General features: G+C 35.2%; 1 protein-coding gene across 6 annotated transcripts in view; it reads right to left on the bottom strand.

Moving 5' to 3' along the window:
* Positions 1-16,265, bottom strand: part of ARHGAP28 (Rho GTPase activating protein 28) — a 238,739-nt gene that overhangs the window by 21,294 nt on the left and 201,180 nt on the right. For all 6 annotated transcript variants that reach the window (XM_082697300.1, XM_082697303.1, XM_082697299.1 and 3 more), the window contains exons 11-14: positions 15,356-15,518; positions 8,693-8,775; positions 5,857-6,054; positions 5,421-5,534 (exon numbers count right to left, since the gene is read on the bottom strand). In XM_082697300.1, coding sequence (XP_082553426.1) covers positions 5,421-5,534; positions 5,857-6,054; positions 8,693-8,775; positions 15,356-15,518 — 558 coding nt within the window. The remainder of the gene's footprint in view (positions 1-5,420; positions 5,535-5,856; positions 6,055-8,692; positions 8,776-15,355; positions 15,519-16,265) is intronic.

Genomic DNA, 16,265 nt, shown 5'->3' with positions numbered 1-16,265 from the left:
CACATGAGGCTCCCTGCTCCATGGGAAGCCCTCTTCCCCCTCTCCTACTCCCCCTGCTTGTGTTCCCTCTCTCGTTGTCTTGCTCTGTCAAATAAAAAAATAAAATCTTCAAAAAAAAAAAGATGCAATTTGTGGCAATAACAACATAAAGTAGGAGATATGGGGGGTCTATAAGTAGAGCTTTTACAGGTGAAACTAGTATGAACTAGATTGCAGTATCTTAAGATGGTCCTTGTAGTCCTCAGGGCAACCATTAGGAGAGAATTTTAAAAATGTGTAATAAAAGAAACAATGGTTTCTTTCAACAAAAATATATAGTAAAATAATGAAAAGTGGTATACTAGAAAATGCTCTACACAAATGAAAGCAGTAATGGAGAAATTGTGGAAAAAAATCATACAGCAAAAGACATATCATAAGACATACAGAAAAAAAAATGAATGGAGAAACAGACAGTCCTGCTAAAGCTAGAGATTTCAATATTTCAGCACCTCACTTTCAGTAACAGAAGAATCAGGCAGAAGATCAGAGAGAAAACAAATCTTCATCTAGACATAATAAACATCTACAGAACACTAGTAACAGCAGAGTCCATTTACATGAAGTATACACAGAACATTTTTCAGGATAAACAGTATGTTAAGTCACAAAATGTGTCTGAATTAATTTAAAAATATCAAAATAATATTGGGGCACCTGGGTGACTCAGTTGAGCGTCTGACTCTTGATTTTGGCTGAGGTCATGATCTCAGGGTTGTGAGAGTGGACTTCCTGCTCAGTGGGGACTCTGCTTGAGAGGCTTTCCCTCTGCCCCTCCCCTCTTCTCTGTAAAAATTAATAAATCTTTAAGAAAAATTTAAAATATCAAAATAATATGAAGTATATTGGCCATCCATATTGGAATTAAATGAGAAATCAGCAACAGAAGTGAATCTGGGAAATTCACAAATGTGTGGAAATTGAAACATACTCTTAAATAACGAATGAGTTAAAGAAAAATTAAAAAGTGCTTTGAGATAGATGTGTGAAAATGGAAAACAACATACCAAAACTTATAGGATAGGGCAAAAGTAGATATCAGAGGAAAATTCATAGATGAAAAGGTTTACATTAAAAAAGAATGAACTCATCAATAACCTAAACTTCTACATAAGAAACTAAAGAAAAAGGCCAACTAAACTCAAAACAACCTTAATAAAATACATAATAAAGATTAGAATTTTACTAAGATTAGAAAAACAAAAGAATCAATGAAACAAAAGTTGGCTTATCAAAAAATCAAGAAAATTGACAACATTTAGGCTAGACTGACTGTGAAAAAAGAATGAAGATTCAAATTATAAATCCCAAATGTAAGTGGGGACATTACTGCCAATCTTTACAGAAATAAAAATAATTATAAGAGCACACCATGAACAATTTGTACACGAAAACTTAGATAATCAAGATGAAAAAGACAAAATTCTAGAAACACGCAAACTATCAACACTGGCTGGAGAAGAAACAGCAAGTCTGAATACAGTTATAATAAACAAGAAGACTGAATCTAGTGTTTTAAAAAATTTCTACAAAGAAAAGTCTAGATCCAGACATTTTTGCTGCTGAATTCTGCAAATTTAAAGAATTAACACCAATTATGCTTAAACTCTTCTAAAAATTAGAAGAGGAAGGAACACTTCCTAGCTCATTTTATAAGGCCAGTATTTTCAATACCAAAGCCAAACAAGGTATAACAAGAAAACTAGAGACCAATATCCCTTATGAATGTTAATGTAAAAATCTTCAATAAAATATAAGCAACCTGTCTAGCAGCACATTAAAAGGACTGTATACCTTGGCCAAGTAGGATTTATCCCAAGAATGCAGGGTTAGTTTGATATATGAAAACCAATCAGTGTAATATATAATATTAAAAGAATGAAAGGGTAAGAAAAGTGATCATCTTAATAGAGAAAGAAAAAACTTTTGACAAAGTTGAATAGCTTTCCATCATAAAAGCACCCCAAAAATCAAGAATAGAATGTGTTTTCTTGAGGTCCATCCATGCTATTGAAAATGGCAAGATTTGGGGGGCATAATGCCAAGCGAAATAAGTGAGATAGAGAAAGACAAATACAGCATGATCTCTCCTATGTTTGGAATATATATTTGGAATATATATATGTGTACACACACACACACACACACACACACATACACATCCCAGCTTGTAGACACAGAGAACAGATTGGTGGTTGCTGTGGTGGGGAATGGGGTACAGTGGGGAGAAATGGGTAAACTATTTTTTTTCAGTTTATACAAATTGAATTTTAAAATTTTTAAAAATTTTAAAAAGAAAAAAAATGAAATTTTCTCAAACGAATAAAGGTAATCTGTGAAAAACCCAGATTTAACATCATAGTTAATGATGAAAGATTGAGATTTCCCCTTAAGATCAGAAACAGAACAGGATCTCTGGTCTTGTCTTCTTATTTAATATTTTACCAGAGTTCTAGCCAGGAAGAAAAGAAGTAAAAGGCACTCAGACTGGGAAGGAAGAAGGAAAATTATCTCCATTCACTGACAGCATCATGACCTTATATGTAGAAATTCTAAAGAATTAACACAAATAAAATCAAACTATTAGTGTCAGTAAATGAGTTCAGTAAAACTGCAGAATACAAGATCAATACAGAAATAACAGTTGATTTCCATACACAATTAGTGATCAAAAAATGAAATTAAGAAAACAATTCCACTTGCCATAATACCACAATATCAACACGAATAATATTTAGGAATAAATGTTAATCCAGGAAGTATAAGACTTACATACTAAAAACTATAAAACAGTGTTAAAAGAAATTATAAATTATAAAAAACCTACATAAATGGAATGATCATTGGTTTTCATAGACTAGAAAATGTAATATTATTAAGATGGCCATCCTTCAAATTGATCCACATATTTAATGTAATCCCTATCAAAATTCTAACTACTGTTTTTTTTCCCCCCATTTCCCAGAAATGGGAAAACTGGCCCCAAAATTCTCATATGGAAATTAGGGAAGCCTAAATAATCAAAGTTATTTGGAAAAAAGAGTTGAAAGACTCTCATTTTTCAATTTCAAAACTTAAAAAAAAGCTACAGTAATCAAACAGTGTGTTACTAGCATAAGGATAGACATACCAATTAATAGAACAGAATTAAGAGTCTAGGGGTAAAAAATCAACACACATTTATGGTCAATTTTCAACAACAGTGCCAAGATCATTCACTGGGGAAAGAGTAGTTTTTTTCACTAAATGATGCTGAGATACTAGATAGCCACATGCAAAAGTATGATCTTGTATACTCCTACCACATATCATATACTAAAAATAACTCGAAACAGAACAAAGACATAAATATAAGAGCTAAAACTAAAATTCTTAGAACACGTAGGGTTCAAATACTTATTATCTAAGACTTGACAACAAAAGAAATACATAAACTATACATCATAATTAAAAACCTTTGTGTATCTAGGACACATCAGGAAATTGAGAAGACAACCCACAGAAGGGGAAAAAATATTTCTAATCATACATCTGATAAGGGACTTGTATCTAGAATATATGAAGAATTCCTACAACTTAACAGTAAAAAGACAACCCAATCAAAAATTGGCAAAGAATTTGAATAGACACTTCTCCAGTGAAGATACAAATAGCTAAGAGGCTCATGAAAAGATGCTCACCATCATTAGTTCTCAGGGAAATGCAAGTCAAAACCACAATAAGATACCACTTTATACTAAAAGGATGGATAAAATTAGTTGCTGATTATAACAAGTTTTGGTGAGGATATGGAAAAATCTGAATCCTCATACACTACTGGTGAAAATGCAAAAATGGGACAGCTGCTTTGGAAAAATAGTCTAGCAGTTCTTCAGATGATTCATCACAGAGTTGCTTTATTACCCACCATATACCCAAGAGAATTAAAACATGTCTCTATATATAAGTATAAAAGTTTATAGCAGCATTACTCATAACAAGTAAAAGATATAATCAACCCAAATGTCTATCAATAAATGAATGGATAAAAAATATGTGGAAATCCATATAAGGGAATGTTACTTGGCCATAAAAAAACAAGTACTGATACATACTATGACCTGGATGAATCATGAAAATATAACGCTAAATGAAATAAACCAGTCACAGAAGGTCACATAGTATATGATTTAATTCATTAAAAGTCCAAAACAGGGAATTCTATAGAGACAGAAAGTTGATAAATTGTTGCTTAGGACTGGGAGAAGGAAATGTTGGAGGTGTATTTAGGGGGATGATAGCCAAAGAGGATGGTGTTTTTTCAGGTGATGATAATGTTCTAAACTTGACTGCACTGATGATTGCAAACTTCTGGGACTATACTAAAAACCACTGAATTTTACACTTTAAATAAGTGAACCATATGATATGAGGAAAATATCAGCAAAGTTTTTTAAAAATGGACTTTTTTTTTCTCAAAGCAATCTTTTCCAAATTTAAATGTTGATTCTACTTATTCTGAAGTCACTTTGCCTGTAATCAATAAAGGAATACGGCCATTCATCATGATTATGATAGATCAATAAGCAATACTCCCAGTTCACTGCTTTGCCATTTACTATTCCTTTCCCTGGATTAACTTTTGCTCCCTTCTCTCTTCAAAATACCATCTGTCCTTCATGATGTAGCTCAAACATCACACTTCTTTCAGAAGTTGTCCACAATTCCCCACAATGGAGCTCATTCTTTCTCTTCTGCGTTGTCCTGCCACACGGTCCATACAACTGGTCTAACACTTAATGCATATTCATGGTTCTTGTACACATTTCTCTCCCACATTAGGTGGAAATTCCTTTAAGAGAAAAGTAAATTTCTCTACATCCTCCTCAAGGATGAATGTTCGGACACTCATGATCTTCCTCAAATTAAATTAAAGCAATAAAGATAATTCTTCTAAAACCTGTTCCCTTTTCACCTCCATACAAACTATACTTAAGCAAAAATTTACACTAAACAACTCAAAGACTAAAAATTATTTTATTATCTAATCACTAAAGAATTCTTTATTTATTAGATATACTGGATTGCCCTAAATCTAATTTGCAGGAACTAAAAGGTTGACGTCCATCTTTGCGAGAACCATCTTAGACTTAAGTACTTAACAGAATTTCAAATAACTGTCATGATAGAGATATTTCAAAAACTTCAACCAGAAGCACATAATTCAACAAAATGGCAAGACCTTGGTACTCTGTTATGAATACCATTTCAAAAATATTTATAGTCACAAGGGTGAGAATATAAATTTTTTGGTTCTAAATTACAAGCTACTTCGTGTTATACTTTGAGAAATAAAAACCTGGGTAATAGCAACATTTGCATCCTTAGTTCATTGTCATTACCTCTCGCTCTATGGTCTTCCTCCTCAGCAGCTTTTTGACACTTGGGAGCTGCTTCTTTAACAACATGGTAGCTTCATTCATTCTTCTGACTTGCGTGATTAAGAAAGACGGAACCTGGAGAAGAAACACTGCTTGAATCGAAAGGAAAGCATCTGAATTAAATCTCCCTGTTAGACTCCTTCTGGACACTCAGTATCCTGGAACCAGGGACCGTGGCATTTGTCCTTGTAAAGATTAGAGAAAATGGTAAGGATTCTTGTTTAAAAGTGAAAACATGCTTAGGAGCAGCCATTAAAGAATGTACAAAGATGCCACAAGCAACCTGGGATTATTTTCTCACATTTCCTCCCCGTGACTAAGGGCATATAGACTTTATGTTTCCTGGGTGTAGATGGGATTCCAAGGAAAACAACACAGTCATCACACTGTTACTCACCTTCCACAGAATTTTCTGGTATTTAAGCATTAAGCGGATGATGTGCGCTGCAGTGTTTGCTAACTGTAATTCTTCATAATCAGAATGCTTGCTTCGACTGAAGAAAAGGTTTGGTGCCATTATAGTAGAAATATTCCATATACTCATTCGGTTTTTTGATTCGTTGGCAATCACTTTATTGAAGAATGTCATGAGGGCCTAACAAGAAACAGCACTGTGTCACATGATTGTATTTTATCAAAAGGCATCACTGATTGCTATCATTCATTTCTATACCCATTCATGGTGCCCCTGGAAAACTGTAAGAACTATAGAATGCTTAAATATATAATGTTGCCCCTTTTATTCCTTAAAAGTATTAATAAGAAATGTGAATGAATAGTCTATTGAATTCTCTAAATCATAAAAGTACTTCCATTTTTATGGAGTTTATTATATTAGAGATTTAAAAAATGATAGTTTGCATTTTTATTTTCTTTTATCCAAAATAAGGCTGACAAATATTAAAATTATGTAGTAAACCAGAAAGAGGAAACACTGCATTTCAAATAAACACGAAGTGAAGTTTTGTTGCAAAGGAAGAAAAGTAATCCTAAAAAAATCCTTAACTTAAAGCATTACCACTGAAAACTATCTACTGTTTCCTTGGGAAAGGAAAAACCCATTAAAAAAAAACACACACACAAATCCCCGAAAACATGAGTAGCTCATTCCTCGGTCCAAATGTAAACTCAATTGAAAAATTTAAAAATTTTACTTTCTGGGTATCATTTTTCTACTGCTTTTCAATTTTGGAATATTCAGCAGACCAAACGGAAATGCTTACATGCAGCTGTTCTTGGCATTTAAAAAAGAGAGAGAGAGAGATTTGAGAAAGCTTAAAGTTTGGCTGAGCCACCAAAGTACAGATGCTTATGGGAACCTTCTGAAATTCACCAAGAGGGCTGAAATCTTAAAATGAAAAGATACAAAAAAATTCTCTTTAGTTTCTCAAGTTTAAATTCTGCTATAGTATTTTTTTTTTAAGATTTTATTTATTTATTTGACAGAGAGAGAGAGAGAGATCACAAGTAGGCAGAGAGGCAGGCGGGGGTGGGGGGAAGCAGGCTTCCTGCTGAGCAGAGGGCCCCGATATGGGGCTCGATTCCAGGACCCTGAGACCATGACCCGAGCTGAAGGCAGAGGCTTAACCCACTGAGCCACCCACGCGCCCCAACTGCTATAGTATTTTAATGTGAAAATGGTTGGCATCTAACAGTAATAATAATCAACATTTATGTGAGGTTTTCTTAGGAAGCCAAGCATTCTTAATACTTCATATATATCACTGACTTTATTATTATTACAAACCCTGTGAAGTAGGTACTATTATTAACACTGTTTGGCAGATGAGGAAGCTAATGGAAAAGATTCAGGTAGCTCTCTCTGCCCAATGTCAATTAGTTAAGTGGCAAAGCCAGGATTTGAACTGAGGAAACCTGATTCTCGAGCCAGAGCTCTTGATCTCTATAGCACATTAGCTTCAATCCTAGATCCAGTCACAATGTAGAGTGGGGAAAAAGTGTGTGTGTGTGTGTGTGCGCGCGCGCATCTCCACCAGTCCCATGACGTTTTCGAGGATCTTCTGATAGAAAAGTGTTAGATTACCTGTTCTTACTGCATCCTTGGATATATGAGAGGATAGATGACATTCTGAGCCAAATATCTGAGAGCAGATGCATCCTTTTTCTTCTTTATATATAAAAGAATACTGTTTACAAATACCCCCAAAACAAGCTAATAAATTTCCAGCTTTTGAAATATTACTGAATTATACTAGAAATAGACATTCTTATGTCACATCCAACCCCCATCCTTGCGGATATAATCGACATATAATTGACACACTTATTTTATTATGTAGGAGAGTAAAGGCTCTCACCAAATTGAAATGTCTGATGAGAGGCAGCACAAAGAATCATCTTTGTTTTCAGCATTATGTTTACTGGCCTCAAAATTACGGGTTCTTTCCAACTCATCTTAACTCAATTTCATTTGAAAGATTCCAAACACCTGTTGTACTTACAGCAAATTTCCTATTGCATACAGAATCATTATCAAAATAAGAAGAAAAACTTTTGATTTTTGCCAACATACAGCAAGGAAATAAATCTGAAATAAGGCGCAAAATATTTGGGAGAACCAAGGAATATGGTTCTACCAAATGTTATACTATATGTTAATGGAAAAATCATTTTTCTGAATCTAATTTTCCTAACCTATAAAATGAGAAGATCATATCAGGAGATTTCTAAAATACCAAGATTCTAGGATGGTTTCATTGAATTATCTTTATAAGCTGTAAGACACCAACATTTTAGGAATTTCATTTAAATCAGTGACTTCAAATTTCCTCCTTAAGCATACTCTTTGGATCTTTTGTCACCAGACTGAAGTGAGTAGCTGAGGACCTAAAATTATAGAGCTTTTTTTTCTGCAGCTTACATAATGGCCTCTGACATTATCACATTTGTCTTCTTCTGACATTATCCAATTTGTCTCCCATCTTTGCTTCTCCTCTTGCTAACCCTAGGCCAGTGCCTGGCACTAGACAGATACTCAGTATCTCTTAATAGATTGAATGAATTAAACTAAATGTTCAGAGAAGATTCCAGGATTTATGTTCTTTCCTGTCTTCCTTGGGAGAATAGCAGTAAGAATGTCGAAAGGCAATCACAGGCTGGCAGCATGCTTAGCTGGCTTAGTAAGTTGTCATCTTGGTCTTTATTTTTCCATCTGAGCCATTATCTTTGACTACGAAGGGCCAATGACAGACCATAAGGTTGATGTAACATACCTGGGCTGTGTCCCTGTTGGCATCAGGCAGTGCCATGATCATGAGATGTAAAGCTTGAAACTGTACTTTGATGTGAGGCCCTCCTAACAAGAAAACAGAAATAACCACACATTTTGAACAACACTGATGCATTCTGACAACATTTCTTGCTAACATCTGGTGGCACAGGAGGGCTCCTGACAGCTTTCAGTGGTGAAGACTCCGGTTTTGTGCCCAACAATGTAAATTTGTTAACTTGGACAAGAGCCGCAGTCGATCAACTTCTCTTTTACATCCCATAATGTTACTGTAGAGGCAGGTGGCCAATGAGATCCTCAAAATAATTCTAGATCTGTATAACATCTCCCTTTTCAAAGTACTTCCACAGGCCTTGCTTTCCTTATATGCCATAAACAGAAGGCTTAAAATTAAAAGTTCAAGTCAACAGAAAATAAATCTTGTTTCTACATAACAAGGCAGCAAAGTATAATTACTAAGAGGATCGATTCTAGAACCAGGTTCAAATCCTGCAACTACTTTGGTCACTGAGTGACCTTGTGCAGCCTATTTAACCCCTCAATGCTACTATTTTGCCATCTGTAAAACAGGAGTAGTCACATCTACCTATCTCCCTGGGTTATTGCAAAGACTAAGTGAGTTAGTATATGGAGAGTGTTTACATCAGTGCCTATAACATAGTTGCCTCTATATGTGTATGCTCTTGTAATTGTGATTAAAGGCATTTATTCTAGATCATAAATGGACATTTAAGGAACGTGACTATTGTTGGAGCTTTAGAGATTCTTGAGTATTTTATTCCTTGATAAAATGACAGAAGATGGCGCTAGAGGGCTTACATTTATAGCTGTGTATTAAACACTGATTCTTCCTGTTTTAGGGAAAGAATTTTAGGGATTCCATCCACAACTGGATAATCCACAACCAGCTGTGCTGAAACTGTAGAGTATATCAGAGCATTCCAGGCTTTGCTTTGTCTATCTGTATTCTCTTCACAATGGTCTCTTGGTGGGGAGTTCCTGGGGGGAAGCATTATATTCTAGCATCCCTGGGGAGTTCTCAACTGCATGAATATCTATTTATATTCAATGGATGAAAGGCATTCACCTGCCTGTAAAGTTACTTAGCTTTATGGCAGTGGAAACACTCTTGAGACAAGCTACTAGGTTACAGGAGATTGTGTGCATCCTAGTTAGGAGCACATGACAAATGTGCATAACTATGTAACAAAGAATCAGCTGGGAGATTATTTATAGGACTGTATCATCTTGTCTTAATATAATCCCCATGTGGATTTTTAGAAATTTAGTCAAATTTGTAAACAAAAATGACACAGGGTCAGGATGTTTTTGAAAATGGCTAATGTACATTGACATGAGTTTTCTTGATTAACAGGAACTAATCAGGAACATATCTCAGTACAAACCACTGAGGGACAGATCAGGCATTATTTGAATACATAAACTACAGGCTGTCTATAATCTTCCAATGCAGCCAACCCTCTGGCAGAGGGAACAACAGATGCAGATGCAGCCTCTGTATTTCCACCAATTTCAGAGAAATTATGAAGTTACTTTTAAGACTGAAATTCTAAACTGGCAAATAATCCATTTTCATTTTATTTAGGAAACCTATACCTATACCACTTTGTAGCTAATAGATTCACAGTTAATTCATTACCGCATCCTGGTTAGGATCTTTTTCCCTTGAGGTCATTATTTTCTCAGAAACGTATTTAACTTTTCACAAAAGTGTCTACAGCTTGACTTAGTCTTTTAGTTTTATGGACAATTTTTGGGTCAAGTTTGGAAAGAGAATGTGATTACACTAAAAGACTACATTCTCCAAACCCCATTTTAAACCATAAAGATTAGCAGTTTAAACACAGGTACCCATAATTCTTTCCTTCAGAAAGTCTCGTTATAACTAGGGCTTACTCTGGGTAGCAAAAAGGCCATTTTCCCTGCTGGGAGCAGCCCAGAACTCTGGGCTTCCTGTGGGGTTTGATGGTATCAAATCAATCACTGCAACATGGTATTTTTCACTTTCAAAGTCATACAAAAAAATATGTGGATTCCTCTGTGAACCTTTTCAAGATATTTTCCAGATTTCCTCCCTTCAATGAAGTGTACTGGCTACAGTCAGACACGGAACAATGATGTTAAGGAAACCTAGTTTATCTGTATGACTTTTTAAAATAGGATTCTCTGAATAGGACTGGCATTGGACTCATCCTGGCAAAATTTCATAATACCACAAAACCGCAAACAGAAAAAAAAAATCTTCTGTGGCACCAATTTGTTTTGATGAATTATTTAGTGTATATAACACAGATCAAGGGAAAACGAATACTTCTCCATTACCCAGAAGAGCAAACTATATAGAAAATACTATCCTTTTTGAACTTACAAATTGAAGGGAGGAAATACTGCTTTTGGTATGGCTGAATAAGCTCCTTCCTGACTAGACCCCTGAAGATAACTATAAACTCTGGACAAACACAAAAAACAACTATCTAAGGCAGTGAAAAATTCATAAAAGCAGGCAGATTTAGAGGACTGGACGCTTGGAATTAGGGAATGGCACAGGGAGTTTCCCACTATTCCGGCTTTTAGTCTATGGTGGTATTGTAGGAGTTAGCTGAAATTCCAGTCCTTCTGCTTGAACAACCAAAAGACAGGATTCAAGACGACCACAGACACTGGGAAATAACAGGAGGAGGCCCTGATTCTGGTATAAAATCTTGGTTGACTCATGAACGAAGCATGTGTGGAGTAACACTGGTAAGGATACATAACTGAACTAACAGTTCAGAAGACCATTACATTTGAGTTGAATTTACATTCAAGTAAATTGTTGGCTCAAATACAAACAAACTAGCAACAAAAACCAAAACAAAACTCCAACCTCTTTGGAGAAATATTATAGAATGCAGAGTCTCTAAAACACAGTATTTACGATGCTCAGGATATAGTTTAAATTTACTTGATAATGTAAATGCATTCTCAAGGGAAAAGACAATCAACAGAAACCAACCAGGAGGAGACCCAGATGCTGGCACTAGTGGACAAGGATTTTGAAACATCTATCATAACTATGTTCAATGATGTGAAAGAAGAATATGCTTATAATGGATGAAAAAATAGGCTATCTCAGCAAATAAAATCCTTAAAAAGGAGGTAAGAATATGGTAAGGGAGACAAGAATATTCAGCAGGGAAAAGACAATCTCTTCAACAAATGGTGTTGAGAAAACCAGCAGCCATATGCAAAAGAATGTTACTGTGGAACTAGACCATGGTCTTACATACTTACATGCAAAAATGAATTCAAAATACCAAAAAAGGGGCACCTGGATGGCTCAGTTGGTTAAGCAACTGAGGTCAGGCCATGATCCCAGAGTCCTGAGATCAAGCCCCGCATTGGGCTCCCTGCTCAGCAGGAAGCCTGTTTCTCCCTCTCCTACTACCCCTGCTTGTGTTCTCTTGCTCCCTGTATCTTTGTCAAAGAAATAAATAAAATCTTAAAAAAAAAAAAAGAAAAACTCAAAACAGATTAACGACCTAAATGTGTGATCTAAAACCATAAAACTTCTACAAGAAAACATAAGCAGTAATCTCTTTGACATCAGCCAGAGGAAGATTTTTCTAGAAAATAAATATCCTCAGGTGAGGGAAACAAAAGCAAAATTAAACTACTGGGACTACCCCAAACTAAAAGGCTTCTGCACAGTGAAGGAAATCATCAACAAAACAAAAAGGCAACCTACTGAATGGGAGAAGATATTTATAAATGATATATATGATAAGGGGTTAATATTCAAAATGTATAAACTTAACACCAAAAAACCCCAAGTAATCTGATTTTAAAAATGGGAGTAGGACCTAAACAGACATTTTTCCTAAGACAATAGAGACGGCCAACAGACATATGAAAAAATGTAAATGAGATGTTACTTTACACTTGTCAGAATAACTAAAAAAACACAAGAAGTAACAAGTGTTGTTGTGGATGTGGAGAAAAAGGAACACTTATGCACAGCTGATGGGAACGCAAACTGGCACAGCCACTGTGGAAAACCCTATGGAAGTTCCTCAGAAAGTTAAAAGCATAACTACAATATGATCCAGTAATTCCACTGCTGGGCCTTTATCAAAAGAAAACAAAAACACTAATTCAAAAAGATATGTGCACCCCTAAGTTTACTGCAGCATTATTCACCATTACCAAGATATGGAAGCAACCCCAGTATCTACCAGCAGATGAATGGATAAAGAAAATACAGTGTGAAAAAAAATTAAGCAGATGTAGGGTTTGTATGTGTGTGTATATATACACACAATGTAGACACACACACATGCATATAATGGAATATTACTTAGCCACAAAAAAAAAACAAAAATCTTACCATTTGCAAAAACATGGATGGATCTAGAAAGTATAATTCTAAGTGAAATAAGTCAGTCGGAGAAAGAAAAATACCAATGAACAAAACAAAATGAACAAAACAAAACAAATGAACAACCAAAAAAAAAGAGAGAGAGAGAGCCAAAAAAAAAAAAAAAAAACAGACTCTTAAATATATAGAGAACAAACTGGTGGCTGCCAGAGGGGAGGTAGAAAGGGGATGGGTGAAAAAGATAAAGGACCCAGCAATAGCACTACTGGGTATTTACCCTAAAGACACAAAGGTAGTGATCTGATGGGGCACGTGCACCCAAATGTTGATAGCAGCAATATCCACAATAGCCAGGCTATGGAAAGAACCTAGATGTCCATCAACAGATGAATGGATCAAGAAGATGAGGTATATATGTACAATGGAATACTATGCAGCCATCAAAAGAAATGAAATCTTGCTATTTGCAATGATGTGGATGGAACTAGAAGGTATTATGCTGAGTGAAGTCAATCAGAGAAAGACAATTATCATATGATCTCCCTGATATGAGGAATTTAAGAAGCAGGGTGGGAGATTTGGGCGATAGGTAAGAGAAAAAATGAAACAAGATGGGATCAGGATGGAGACAAACCGTAAGAGATCTTAATCTCACAAACACACTGAGGATTGCTGGGGGTGGGGGGGGTGTAGGGAGAGGGTGGTTGGGTTATGGACACTGGGGAAAGCATGTGCTATGATGAGTGCTGTGAAATATGTTAGCCTGATGATTCAGAGATCTGTACCCCTGGGGCAAATAATACATTATATGTTAGTAAAAATATTTTTTTAAAAGTACACTTATGATAAGTACTGAAAAATGTATCAAATTATTGAATCATTATATTATACACTTAAAACTAATGTAACACTGTATATTAATTATATTTCAATTAAAAAATGCACCAACTGGAAATTCTAGAACTGACAAAACACAATATCTGAAATAAAAAAAGAATGAAGCAAACTAGCTCTTCTCTCTTTGTAAGCATCTCTCATAAAACAAAATACTATATCTTACAAAGTAAAGAGATCCTAGTCACAGATGGCATGTGAAATAAAGCTTAGGAAAGAACTGCCATGTCTATGGTATTCTCTTTCTGAAGGCACAAAGGATTATTTTATGAATCTGATTTAGTTAAAATGTTTAAAGATTTAGAACCTACTATTTTTTAGGACAAGTTTTGTCATAAAACTTAGGACCTATTATTTTCTTTCACTGTGGTTTTAAGGATTTTATAGTTCTGGTCAACCTGCAGGAAGCTGTAAACTGGCAGATATAGATATCATTTGTTAGGCTCACAGAGTGTTTTCAAATTTGAATTTGTAGCTGATATTTTCAAATTAGCAGTTTCCCTATTAAAGTGTGGATTTTGGCTCTCATTCCTACATGGTAACCATTTTTTAGAGCTGAGCAGTGGCCAGCCTTTTTATAAGGGGTGTGTCCTTTCAGTTTGTCCATGGGCCTTTTTTGTCCATGCAGAATTTCCATTTATTTAACAGCTTTGTGACCCTTGAATTCCTCTGGTTAGTAGTCAAAGCCCCCTTCATGTAAACCTATTCTACTTTTCTAAATTCTCTCTTGTCACATCTCCACAATATTCAACCCTCAGGCTAAAAGCATGCCAAATTATTCTCTCATTGCCAAATACAACACACACTTTCCAGTTTCCATGCTTTTATCCAAGTTCCTCACTTAAGGTCTAATCTATGTGACTTTGTAGTTTTCAGAGACAAAACACCTTCTGTGTTGCATTTATTGTGTTTTACACATCATCAAACCCAGGTCCTTGGATTTAAAGAAGGAAGAGACCTTCTATTTTTGGAAGGACTATTACATACCAGGTATTATTCTAGATGTCTTCATTTGATAACTACAACAACCCTGACAATCAATTGTTATCTGTAATTTATAGGTGCAGTAATGAAGCTCAGAAAGGTTGATTACATGGCTAATAGATGGTTGAACAAGAATTCAAATCTCAAGAGCCTGGTCTTTTGGCAAGCTGTTCTTTTAATGGTCATAAAACCCGCTAACTTGTATCTACCAGACTTAATAAGGAAAAGAGAGGATTGTTTACCATCAAACTCAGTATTTCACCAACCACTGCCAGGAAATAGGAAATCTGTACATTTATGATCACATTTGATTATGCATCTTTCTTTTGCTCTGTGTCACTTTATTAATCTTCTATCTTAGCCCATTCACACTTAACTTCTTCCACCTACTTTCTATGAGAGTGATGAAGGCAGGTATATATTCCACAGGGAAGAGAGAAGTGGGTAGTTCTCTGAAAAACGCCTTCAACATTACTGCAGCTTCTCTATGGCACATTCTGTCCCATTTAAATTTATCAGCATTAAACTTGGCATCCAGTTCTTCACGGTATTGCTGAAAATCAAGAAAAACAGTCAATATTCAAAGTGTTTTTACCACCTGATCCCCCTTTCCCTTTTAAAAACTGTCATTACATAAATTATTTTTGTAAATAGATTGAAAAGCCAATATCTACCAAACCTAACTTTTTCAACATAATTAAAGAACTGAAATAGCTCTTTTTGAATGATTTTTTCTAAAATCTTTTCAGAATAATGTTAATCTTGAAATAATGTGCTAATTCTACAGAACGATAAAATTCTTTACTCATCATAGTTTTGTTTCTGTGGTTTTGGCCAAATACAACTTATATCCCCACAGGATAAACGTACTGATTTGACAAAAGTCTCCACTTCTTTTTTTTTGTTTTCTTTTTGCCATCCTGTCATCTTCTTCTAAATTAGATCAAGAATGTATGCCTCTCAACTACTTCTCATACAGAATGAAAACTATGCCAGTAAAGGAATTCTGACCTCATGGCAACATGCAGACCAATGACATCTTCCTGGAGCAGTTACATACAGCAAAGTGTTAGGCCAAGAGGTACACATGTCTTCCACATGTCTGCATGCTTGCCCAATCCTTCATAAGGTTTGGAACACTGCGTAAATACTTTAAAAAAATCACTAAGCCTCCGTAAGTTTTAGTCAGGTTATACAGTTCACATTATCGATTCATCTGATTATCAATGCCCCCATTCTCCATGTTTCTTTTTCAAACTCATTTTCTACCACCCCCTTGAACTGCATACAATTTACCTAT

The sequence above is a fragment of the Mustela nivalis genome (assembly GCF_964662115.1).
Source record: "Mustela nivalis genome assembly, chromosome: 14".
Classification (NCBI taxonomy): Eukaryota; Metazoa; Chordata; class Mammalia; order Carnivora; family Mustelidae; genus Mustela; species Mustela nivalis.
Note: the sequence above shows the minus strand (reverse complement) of the source record. Positions and strands in the feature narration are given on the sequence as shown.